Source organism: Canis aureus, chromosome 26, assembly GCF_053574225.1.
Source record: "Canis aureus isolate CA01 chromosome 26, VMU_Caureus_v.1.0, whole genome shotgun sequence".
NCBI lineage: Eukaryota > Metazoa > Chordata > Mammalia > Carnivora > Canidae > Canis > Canis aureus.
Window position 1 is genome coordinate 52,163,717 of NC_135636.1, and position 9,989 is coordinate 52,173,705.

Consider the following 9,989-nt stretch of genomic DNA (forward strand, 5'->3'; position numbering starts at 1 on the left):
CGCCCCCGCGCTTCCTCCCTCGCTCACTTTCGCTTCCGCCCGAGCGCGGAGCCGCCGCCGCCCGAGCATGGACGACCCCGACTGCGACTCGACCTGGGAGGAGGACGACGAGGAGGACGGCGAGGGCCCGAGCGCGGCGGGCGACGAGGACGGCGAGGCCGGCGCCCCGGGGGACGCGGACGCGGAGGACGAGGACGAGGACGAGGAGGACGCGCGGCCGCCGCGGCCCGGCGCGCTCCAGGTGCAGCCCCGCCCGCGCCCGCAGCCCCCGCCCCGCCCCCGCCCCGCCCCGCCCCCCAGCCCCGGCCCGGCCCGGCCGCGGGACCCAGCCGACCCTCGCTCGGGGTGCCCCGGCGCCCCCGCCCCCCGCCGCCTGCCCCGCCCCCGCCCCCGCCCCCGCCGCGGCCCCGCACGGCTCCCCGCAGGCCCCGCACTTGCCCGAGCTAGGCCTGCACCGGCCCGGGCTGACCTGGGGCTGCCGGTGGCTGTCGTTACCAGCTGACACTTTTGTTACCGCCGATGGCCTGTGACCAGGGGTTACTTTTGTCGCAGCTGCTTACTTGTTGCCATGGTTACTTTTGTTGCTCTAGTTACCCCTCGGTACTACCAGTTACTTTTGTTGCCACTGGTCCTCTGGTTACCACCGGCTACTCTTGTTACTAGCGTCGCTGCTCCTGGCCGGTGTTGGGGGGCGCTGGCACTCCCCGGCCTGGCATTGCGCCCCCGTGCAAGGACGGGGTCCGGCTGGGCTTCCGGGCAGCATGGAGGACCTGGCGCCGTAGCTGTCACTTGTGGAGGACGGGGTGCTCGCCTCGCGTGTGGGTTTGCAGGCTGCGGGTCTCTGGGCCGGATTCTCCGCCCGGCAGAGGAGAGCTCTGGTTTGAGGGCGTATCCGTGTGGGGCAGGGGTCGGCGAGAGGGGCCCCGCGGCCAGGAAGCCCGGAAGGCCGAGCGCGTCTGCGGTGTCCGGGGCAGGATGAGCTTCTTGAGGAAGCAGGCCCGGGCACGGGCCTGGAGTCAGCTGGGGTCCGGCGCTCGCCCTGGGGCAGATGCCCACTTGGTTGAGTGCGAGGACACTGTCCTGGCCGTAGTGCCACGGGCCCCACTCCTTAAGCAGTGCTCTGGCACCTCGGCCACCCCGTGAGATGCCCGCAGTCCTCTGACTTCTACAGCTTCTGTCCCTCTGCGAGTCCCAATCCCCGAGCCCCCCACCACCACCCCGTAGCACCCCCAGCTGCCCCGCACTGGGCCGTGGCATGGCTGTTTGGTGCCCTCTTGAGCTGACCTGGGGAAGCGCCCAGGGCCCCAGGGAGGACGAGAACAGGAAACTGATGGTGGGCAGGGCCAGCTTCTGAGTTTTGCTTTCTCTGCTCGCCCTGGGCTGGCAGGCGAGGACATCACCAGCTTGGGCAGTTGGGTGGAGAGGCACCCCCAGACCCTCGCTGGAGCTCAGAACCATTTGGAGCATCTTGGGGAGTGGCCATGGGGCCAGAGCCAAGGGGCGCGGTGTAGGCCTGGCCTCCTGACTCCCCTCCCAGTGCTCTTTTGCTCCTTCCAGGATCCTGGGACCCAGGTATTTCCATGGCTGGAGCTGTCCCCTCTGGCCACGCCCAGGAGCTGTCCCCTCTGGTCACACCCAGGAGCTGTATCTGCCTGGGCATTCTCCTCCCCAGCTGCAGTCAGACCTCAAGCCAGGCTCAGCCTCACTAGTGCTTCCCACCCTGTAACGGGGTGGATCAAGCTGCGTTTACCTAGCACCCTGGTCGCCAGTTACTTCCATCCTTCCCAGGCCCCTGGGGTGCCCGGGCTGCAGAGACAGGGGCTATAGGTGTTGGGGGAGCAGCGGGGAGATTCTGTATCTTGCTGAGAAGCCCCCTTCTCCCCCACAGCCATAGGCCTGGAGGCCAGGAGACACAGGGTCTGGGCCGTGAGCATTGAGGTTGGGTAGAGACTGGCTCCCTGAGCCTCAGTCATTCATTCCTTTGTCAGACAAGTGTTTGGGGCCCCTCCCGGGGTGGTCAGCTGTGAGGCCACTGCCCTTGGGGACACGAGCCTGGTGATAATCTAGAGCACAGTGCAGAGAGGAAGTGGCGGGGAAGTTCCCTGAGGGAGGTCCTGGAGCTGTGGCCCAAGTGAAGGTAGCCAGCACATATGGGAGTAGGAAGTGGGGTGGGGTGCACCCGAAGAACGTGCCGGTCAGCCTGGGAGTCCTGAGAGCTGGGGCGCGCAGCAGGGCCCGCGCAGGGGGCAGGCCTTCCCCGATCCCTCCCGTCCCCTCTAGTTTTGTCGATCACTGACCCTGGTCCTCGCTGCCCTTTCTATGATGGGGGCTCGCTAGGGGTGGGGTCCTGCCTCCTGGTGGGTCTCCCATGGGGGTCTCATCCCCTCTCCTCTCTACGCAGACCAGGATGCTGGGGTCCCGAAACTGGCGAGCCATGCGGGACACACGCAGGTACCGGCACCAGTACCCGGTAGGTAGCAGCTGCCCGTGGCACCCTCACACCTCGGCAGGCCTCCTGGGACAGAACCCTCCCACCCTCCACCCGGAGAAGGCCGTCTGGGCAGTGTGTCCCTCGGCCCCTCTTCTCAGACGAGGTCCCATGTCCCTCCTGGGGCGCTGCTCCTTTCCCTACTCAGTGTGGCAGGTGCAGCCGGCCAGCTGTCTGACCCTCAGCACCCTTGCCTGTCCACCGAGGGGACCAGCAGGCCACGGCACCTCCCCACAAGGCCCCGCATGTTGGGGCCCGTGCTGGTGGCATTCCTGTAGCCCTCAGCCCCGCCCTCCGCACCGTGAGTTTCGGGGCGCAGGTGTAGGGGACCCGCCAGCCCTGGCCCACGCTGGTGGGGAGGGGAAGGTGCTGGTCCCGGGGAGCTGCTGTCCTCCCTGCAGGCGGGACGCCCAGGCTGAGGACATCGGAGGTGGGCGGGCCGAGAGCAGACCCGCCTTCCCCGGGGAACATTCTAGTGTGAGGGCCCAGGAGGCAGCCTGCGGCTGGAGGCGCTCCGACGGGCACCCTTCTCTGGCTCTCCAGGATTTGATAGAGCGGGATGGCAACGGTGACATGCCAAACCTGAGTTTCTACAGAAACGAGATCCGGTTCCTGCCCAACGGTGCGCGCCTGCTGGGCTGCCCCAGCTCCGTCGTGGGGGCGGCCGCCCTGCGGGGACCTCGCCAGCCCGGCCCCGCGGTGCCCCCGGAGGCCCCCAGGGGCCGCCCCGGGTGTCCTGGGAAGGGCCAGCCCTCCGGTGGCTCCTGCGCTCTGCTGCCTTAGCGGAAAGCCGCGTGCACACTCACCGGGAAGAGCGCTTGGTACATTTTTAAATGGTTGGAAAAGACTTAAGGTGGAATGGCATCGCGTGACGTGAAAATTATATGAAATTCAAGTGTCCGTGGCCGTTCGGGAGAGTCTGGCGGGACCGCCCGTCGCTCGAGCGTTGCCTGAGGCCGCCTTCCCACTAAGCGCAGCAGAGGACAGCGGCCTCCACGCTTCCCTGTCCGGCCCTTTGCAGGACAGCGGCCGCCCCCGGGAGGCCGGGCCGCGGGGTGGGGTTCTGCGGGAGGTCGGGGGTCAGCCTGCAGGCCGTAGTTGGCAGGGGGCGGGGAGGCCAGCTTTCCGCAACGGCAGGTGCGGCCCGGAGCCCCGTGTCCTTCCCCCCAGGGGCCTCCTCACCCTCAGTGAGCAGTGAGCTTCCCATGTCCAGACTGCAGAGAAATCAGGGGCCTTGTCTGGGGAGTGATGTCACAGGAGGAGTGCAGGCTTCCGAGCCCCAGGGTCCTTGGGGGACAGGGGAGGGAAGAGGCGGGCTTCCAGCTGCTCCTCACTGACATGTCCCCGCGGGGGCCCCCAGGCTGTTTCATCGAAGACATTCTTCAAAACTGGAGGACGGACTATGACCTCCTCGAGGAGAATCACTCCTACATCCAGTGGTGAGTGGGGGGTTTGGGGGGCTGGGGCGGTCTTGGGGAGTAGAGGCCCTCTGCCTTTCCAGAGCCTGCCTTAGGGCGCTCGCCTGTGCTCGGGGGCCCCACTGTCCTGCAGGCTGTCCCGAGCCTCTGAGGCTGGGAGCCCGAAGCGCACGTGAGGGACAGAAGGAGCAGCAGGCAGGCCGGCCTCCGGGGTGGGCCCCGGTGCCAAGAGGCCACGTGGACGCTCGGGGTGGCAGGGTTCTGACAGTGGCCTCAGGTGATCCTTGCCGGCACGACTGCCTTGGGGACCCTTGACATCGCCCCACAAACACAGGGTGCATTTGAAGATGGCGTGTTGGGGGCCTCCCCTGGGCACAGAGCATCGTGGGGAATAGCTCAGCATTGATGACAAGACAAAGAACGTAAAGAGGAGGGGCGCCTGGGGGGTCGGTCCTTAAGAGTTTCGGCTCAGGTCGTGATCTCAGGGTCCAGATGGAGCCGGTCAGCTCTGTGCTCAGCAGGGGACTGAGACTTCTCGCGCTCTCCCTCTGCCCCTCCCCCACACGCCCACACTCTTTCTAAAAATAAATATATCTTGGAAAAGAAAGAATAAAGAGGAGAGCCTGGGGCGCCCTGCCCAGGGCCGTGAGCAGGCGCACAGACTTCCTGGCACGTGTACGCCCCGTGCCCAGCCCCTAACCCTGCCTGCAGCTTTCCTGCCCTCACCCCTGCCTGGGACTCGTGAGAGCCCACATCACGCAGTCATGCAGCCGGCCCTCCTGGGCTTGGGCTGTGAACCCAGGGAGGGTGGTGAGCGTGTGCCCGTGGCCGGGAGCCCGAGTTTGCCACCGATGGGACCTGTGCCGTGTCCTCTCCCACAGGCTCTTCCCTCTGCGTGAACCCGGAGTGAACTGGCACGCCAAGCCCCTCACGCTCCGGGAGGTCGAGGTGAGCTATGGAGGCTGGGAAGCTGTGCCTGCCCCGGGAGCCCCTTCCCTCCACGCTGGTCCTTGCCTCTGCCCCCGGTGCTCCCCCCAGGCTTCTAGAGAAATCTGGCTTTCTCTAGCAGTTTGCCCCAAGTCGGGGAGTCCAGGGCCTGGGCTGTGCACAGAATCATGGTGACGGGGCTTCGTCTCACCTGGCCGGGGCGGGAACAGGGCACTCTGGGAGGGATGGGAGGCTCGGGGGAGCCGAGGACACAGGGTGTGTCAGCCGTGTGCTCAGCCCTGGGGGCCCACTGAGCTGTCCCAGGGGATAGCAGATTCCTCTGGGGGCTAAAGCAGACACCCCAGGCCCCTGTGAGACCTCCCAGCAGCTTAGACGAAGACTTCCATCATGAATGCTTCTCTGGGCTCCTGCACCCTATCCCTTGACCCCAAAGTCTGAGTGGAGGCCTCTAGATGAGCCAGGGCCCCAGGGAGGCGTCAGCCAGCCTGGTGTGCCAGTGAAGGGCCCTGAGCTCCCCGCTGGCCTCGGGGGGGTGTGTTCCAGGCATTTAAAAGCTCCAAGGAGGTCAGGGAGCGGTTTGTCAAGGCCTACGAGCTCATGCTGGGGTTCTACGGGATCCAGCTGGAGGACCGGGACACGGGGCAGGTGTGCCGAGCACAGAACTACCAGAAGCGCTTCCAGAACCTCAACTGGTAAGGACTGTCCCTCGCCCCTCCCCAGTTGAGGGGGCTGGGGCTGTGCTGGGGTCAGCGGGTATAGGGGGGCACTTTGGGGGAGGAGGGACCCTGGGGCACCGGGCCAAGGGACTGAGGCTCTAAGCACCCTCCCTGTTTGCAGGGTTGGGTAGCCCCAGGTGATAGGGTGTGAGGAACCTAAAGAAAGTCCTACAGTCAGTGTCAGTAATGTTGCTCCTCCACCTGCTGGTGTGGGGCAGGGTGCCCACTGCTCAGTGAGCTTTGCAGGCACAGACCCCGTCACCCCTCCCTGCTGAGAAGCACTGGGTGGGGAGGAGGGCGGGGGTGAATCCGCTGATGACACGCGGGTAACAGCCCCCTTGTGAGTCCCAGGACTGTGGAGGGTCCCCCCCCAGCTCTCCTGCAGCACGGCCGGGGGAGGAGGGGTTCCACAGGGCCAAGGGCTGTGTCACAGCCCCACCTGCACCAGCCGGCCCAGGCCGAGAGGGCGGCGGAGACTGTGGAGGGTCCCCGTGCCACCAGCGCCCTGCTCCCCCGCAGGCACAGCCACAACAACCTCCGCATCACGCGCATCCTCAAGTCCCTGGGCGAGCTGGGCCTGCCGCACTACCAGGCGCCCCTGGCGCGCTTCTTCCTGGAGGAGACGCTGGTGCGCCGCGAGCTGCCCGCCGTGCGCCAGAGCGCGCTCGACTACTTCGTGTTCACTGTGCGCTGCCCGCGCCAGCGCCGCCAGCTGCTGCGCTTCGCCTGGGAGCACTTCCGGCCGCGGCGCAAGTTCGTGTGGGGACCCCACGACAAGCTGCGCCGCCTGCGGCCGCCCCCCGGCCCCGGGGACCCCCGCCCGCCCGCAACGGCCGGCGGGGCCGAGGACGGGGAGCGGGGAGGGGGCGCGGGGGGCCACGGGGAGGCGGGCCCGGAGCCCCCGAGCCCCAAGGAGAGCAAGAAGAGGAAGTTAGAGGCGAGCCGGCGGGAGCAGGCCCCGGGGGAGCCGGGCGCACAGGGCGCCTCGGACGTGGAGAAGATCGCCCTGAACCTGGAGGGCTGCGCGCTCAGCCAGGGCGGCCTGGCGGGGGGCGCCCAGGAGCGGGCCGGGGAGGCCGAGCGGCCCTGTCCCCAGCCCCCGGGGCCCAAGGTGGCCGAGGAGGTGAGGAAGAGAAGGAAGGTGGACCAGGGCCCGGGCGGCGGCGCCCCGGGGGACGGCGGGGAAGACGGAGGGGAGGGGCCCGAGGGGCCCGAGGGGCCGGGGTGCGCTGAGGCCAGGGAGGCCGAGGAGGGGGTGCCGGAGGCAGAAGGCGGGCGGGGGCCGGAGCAGGCCGCCCCGGGGAGCTCAGCCGGCGCTGGACCCCCGGTAGATAAGGAGGCCGAGCCGGGGCCTTAGCCCGAACCCCGGAAGCCTTAAGGGAAGCGTGCCCGTGGCCCCCTGGCCCCGCCGCAGCTCTGGGGGCCCCCGCCCACTCTTGCAGCAGCGCAGTCGCGGGCAGCGGGCCGGGCATCAGCGGGACGGACTCGCCGGACTCGAATCCTCTCACCTCACACACGCCCGCCTCCCTCCTCTCTGCCCCCGCCCCCGCCCCTCTTTGTAAATTGGCCCCTAAGGGTCTGGGGGTGGGAGTGGGGTTCATTTTCTTAGTCTGGTGCCGAGGCCTTTTCTGAATAAACTCATTTGACTTTGCGGGTCGGGCGTGGACAGCGGTCCTGTGGGCAGCCTGGGCTGGGGGGGCGGGGGCCCTTCCCTGAGCGGTGCCGCTCCTGGGGCTTCCTCCCCTTGGGCAGCGGCCAGGAGAGCGGTGGCACCACTTGGCCGTGTGAGCCGCCGGGGAAACAGCAGTGGTACTGACCCCTGGACACACGTCCGTCCTCTGGGCCCCCGGGCCGCACAGCCTCCTGGGGCCCTCAGCCCCGTGCCCTTGGTCCCTTGGCTGCCTTTTGTCACTGGCTTAAGAGTGAAGCTGGGGGCTCGCGCATAGTTCCCTTGGGTGGGCTGGGCAGGGAGCAGTGGTTTGGGAGTGCCCTTGCCTGCCCTGACTTGGGGTGCAGTGTGGCACCTCAGGGCGAGCTCCCCAGCCTTCTCTGTGGCCCTGTCTCCTCTGTCCCTACCCTGGCAGCCACAGCAACCCTCCACACCCGGACAGCCTTCGGGGCCTCCTTGACCACCCCCCGACCTGGCAACCTGGCATGGGCATAGCGCCCCTCCCGGTCCTCAAGGCACGGCTGGCTCTCAGCCAGGGTTTGTCCCCCGGGACCAGGACCCTCCCTTCCTGACACGCTGGCATTTCTGCATCAGCACCAGCGGGGTGCGGGGCCTGCAGAGGCCCACGTGCTTGCCTTTGAAGAAATGAAATGATGGGGGTCACAGCTCTCGGGGGGTTTGTGAGGACACAGTTCCCTCTGAGAGTTACTAGCTTGATTTGGGCTCCATTCTCATGAAGAGCGTTGATGGTTAGCTCCTGTCCTGGGGGGGGGGGGACAAAGTCATCTTGGGGGAGGGAAAGCCCCTGAGTTAATGTTCCCCAGTGCAGCAGCTGGGGAGGGGTGTACCCCATGCCGCTGACCCACCCCCGACCCCCACCTGCCGGGATGGGCAGGACCAAGGGTGCCTGAACTCCTGTTTGGCTCAGTGACGGAGTTTCCAGCACAGAGGGGAACCTGAGGCACCAAAATGAGTGGGGACGTCCAGCACGGAGTCTTCAGCAGGGTCCCGCTGAACCCCTAGTGGTGAGAATCCTAAGACTGGACCCTTATGGGGCACAGGTTCAATAAAGCAGCACAAACCTGGGAGGGAGAGCCCCTTGGAGCAACCCTAGGAATGGTGTGTGGGCCCAGCAGTGGGGACCTAGGGCCTGGCAGGCAGCTCTGGCCCCCCTGACCGCCTGCACACTGATGGATAATGCTTTGGTTTTGCCTGGTGGCACCGGGTGTGGGGACTGCTGTGGCCGCTGGAGCTTCGAGGCGGGGCAGCTCTCCATGGGGAGGGGCTGTGGAGGGAGGGATGGGTGGGGGTGTGGGTGGGGCAGGGGTTCAGGCACCACGTCCCTCCCTTGACCCCGGTGAAGGCCAGCTGGGCGTCCTCTGAGTCTGATCCAGCATGGGGGTGGGGGAGGTGGGCCGGGCAGGTATGGCCCAGGGGAGATGGGGGGGCTCCCCAGGCTGCGGGCTTGGGGGTCGGGGTGGGATGGCCCGCCTGTCTGAGGGTGTCCTAGGATGACCGAACTCCGCTGGAGGGCAAGAGCTTTCGAGCTTCTCTGGGCGCCCCCCCACCCGGGATGGAATCCACGCGCACCCTCCCATCAGGGCCGCGGCTGCGTGGGAGGGAGCCGCCCAGTCTACCCCAGTGGGGAGTGAGATCTTGCCTGAACCCCTTTGCTTCCCCCTCCATCCCTTGCGTTTTCTACTCACTGCTCCCGTGGGAACCCTCGGCACCTCAGAAGTCCTGGGTCCCCCCCCACGGAAATGAAGCCCATGTACAGACTGGTCCAGAGTCGTGACTTTCTCAGGTGTCCATCGGTTACAGATCCGACTGTCCCGACTCCGCGTCGCTCGCTGTTGCGCTTGGCTAGTGAAAGAATGAGGGAGAGCAGAGTTCCTGCAGCTGTAAACCCGAGAGCAGCTTGTCCCGGGGAAGTCAGGGTTCCCACCCGGCTGTGGGCCGAGAGCCTGCGAACTCAGTGGGCCTGTGGGTGACCCGGGTCGGAGAGACCCCGCGGGGGCCGCCCTGCCGTTCCTATGCCCTCCCAGGGTGAAGCAGAGTTTGCCCGAATCCAGGGCCCCCGGGCTGCCCGAGGCTTGTGAAAAGCGGGACCCGCGGACAGCAGCCTTAGGGGGCCCGTCCCTCAGCGCCTTTGCTCGGCCCCACGGCCCTGGTGATGCTTCCCTCCTCTGCCAGGGCCACCACTTCGTCGCGCTCGGGGGTGGGGGGGTGGGGGGTGCAGAGCCGGAGAAGAGTGTGGCCCTTGCCGGGGACGTAGGACGTGATGGACCGACCATCCGGAGAGTGACAGTTTGGAGACAGGCCCCCAGGGATGGGAGGCTCGGCCCTAGACTTCGGAGCAGGGACCAGCTGTAGGGGCCCCGTCCTGGGGCTTCCTGGCCTCGGGCAGCCCCAGCCCGGGAGGTCCCCCTGGGTGGAGGCTCCGGCCGCCCCTCCTCCAGCAGGGCCCCTCGGGGCCATCCACACCCTGTCGAGGAACAGGAGAGAAAAGAGGGTCTTTCTTTCCTGCTCAAAGGTCCGTGTGTGCAGCTCATCCGTCTCGGGATAATTTTAACTCCGAGGCTGGCCAGAGGCTGCCACTGGGCTCCTTTCTTCGCCGGCGCGGCGCGGGGCGGGGGCGGGCGGAAGCCCCAGGTGGGCCCGGCTGAATGGGGGGCTTGTGCGCGCGGGGCGGGACCTGGCCGGGGGCCCGCGCCGCCCGCCGCCCCGCCCGCCCGCCCGAGCCCCGGCGC

General features: G+C 67.6%; 1 protein-coding gene across 4 annotated transcripts; it reads left to right on the forward strand.

The window, feature by feature from the left end:
- The first annotated feature begins 21 nt into the window (after positions 1-21).
- Positions 22-7,221, forward strand: OGFR (opioid growth factor receptor). 4 transcript variants are annotated; one of them, XM_077873846.1, is made up of 7 exons: positions 22-241; positions 2,402-2,470; positions 3,032-3,110; positions 3,849-3,927; positions 4,788-4,854; positions 5,398-5,546; positions 6,090-7,221. In XM_077873846.1, the coding sequence occupies exons 1-7, from the start codon at positions 68-70 to the stop codon at positions 6,925-6,927; spliced, it is 1,455 nt and encodes a 484-aa protein (XP_077729972.1). In that variant the 5' UTR covers positions 22-67; the 3' UTR covers positions 6,928-7,221. The 4 variants fall into 4 exon arrangements, with proteins under 4 accessions (XP_077729972.1, XP_077729973.1, XP_077729975.1 ...); XM_077873847.1 differs by lacking the exon at positions 22-241 and adding an exon at positions 505-571 and having other exon boundaries at positions 2,402-2,451; XM_077873849.1 differs by lacking the exon at positions 22-241 and adding an exon at positions 602-803.
- Positions 7,222-9,989: the final 2,768 nt, after the last annotated feature.

Excerpts from the sequence above, each read along its gene's own strand:
- OGFR (XM_077873846.1), top strand. The coding sequence starts at position 68 with ATGGACGACCCCGACTGCGACTCGACCTGGGAGGAGGACGACGAGGAG. Across the intron at positions 3,111-3,848 it reads GATCCGGTTCCTGCCCAACG|GCTGTTTCATCGAAGACATT; the intron begins GTGCGCGCCTGC and ends GGGGGCCCCCAG. Across the intron at positions 3,928-4,787 it reads AATCACTCCTACATCCAGTG|GCTCTTCCCTCTGCGTGAAC; the intron begins GTGAGTGGGGGG and ends CCTCTCCCACAG.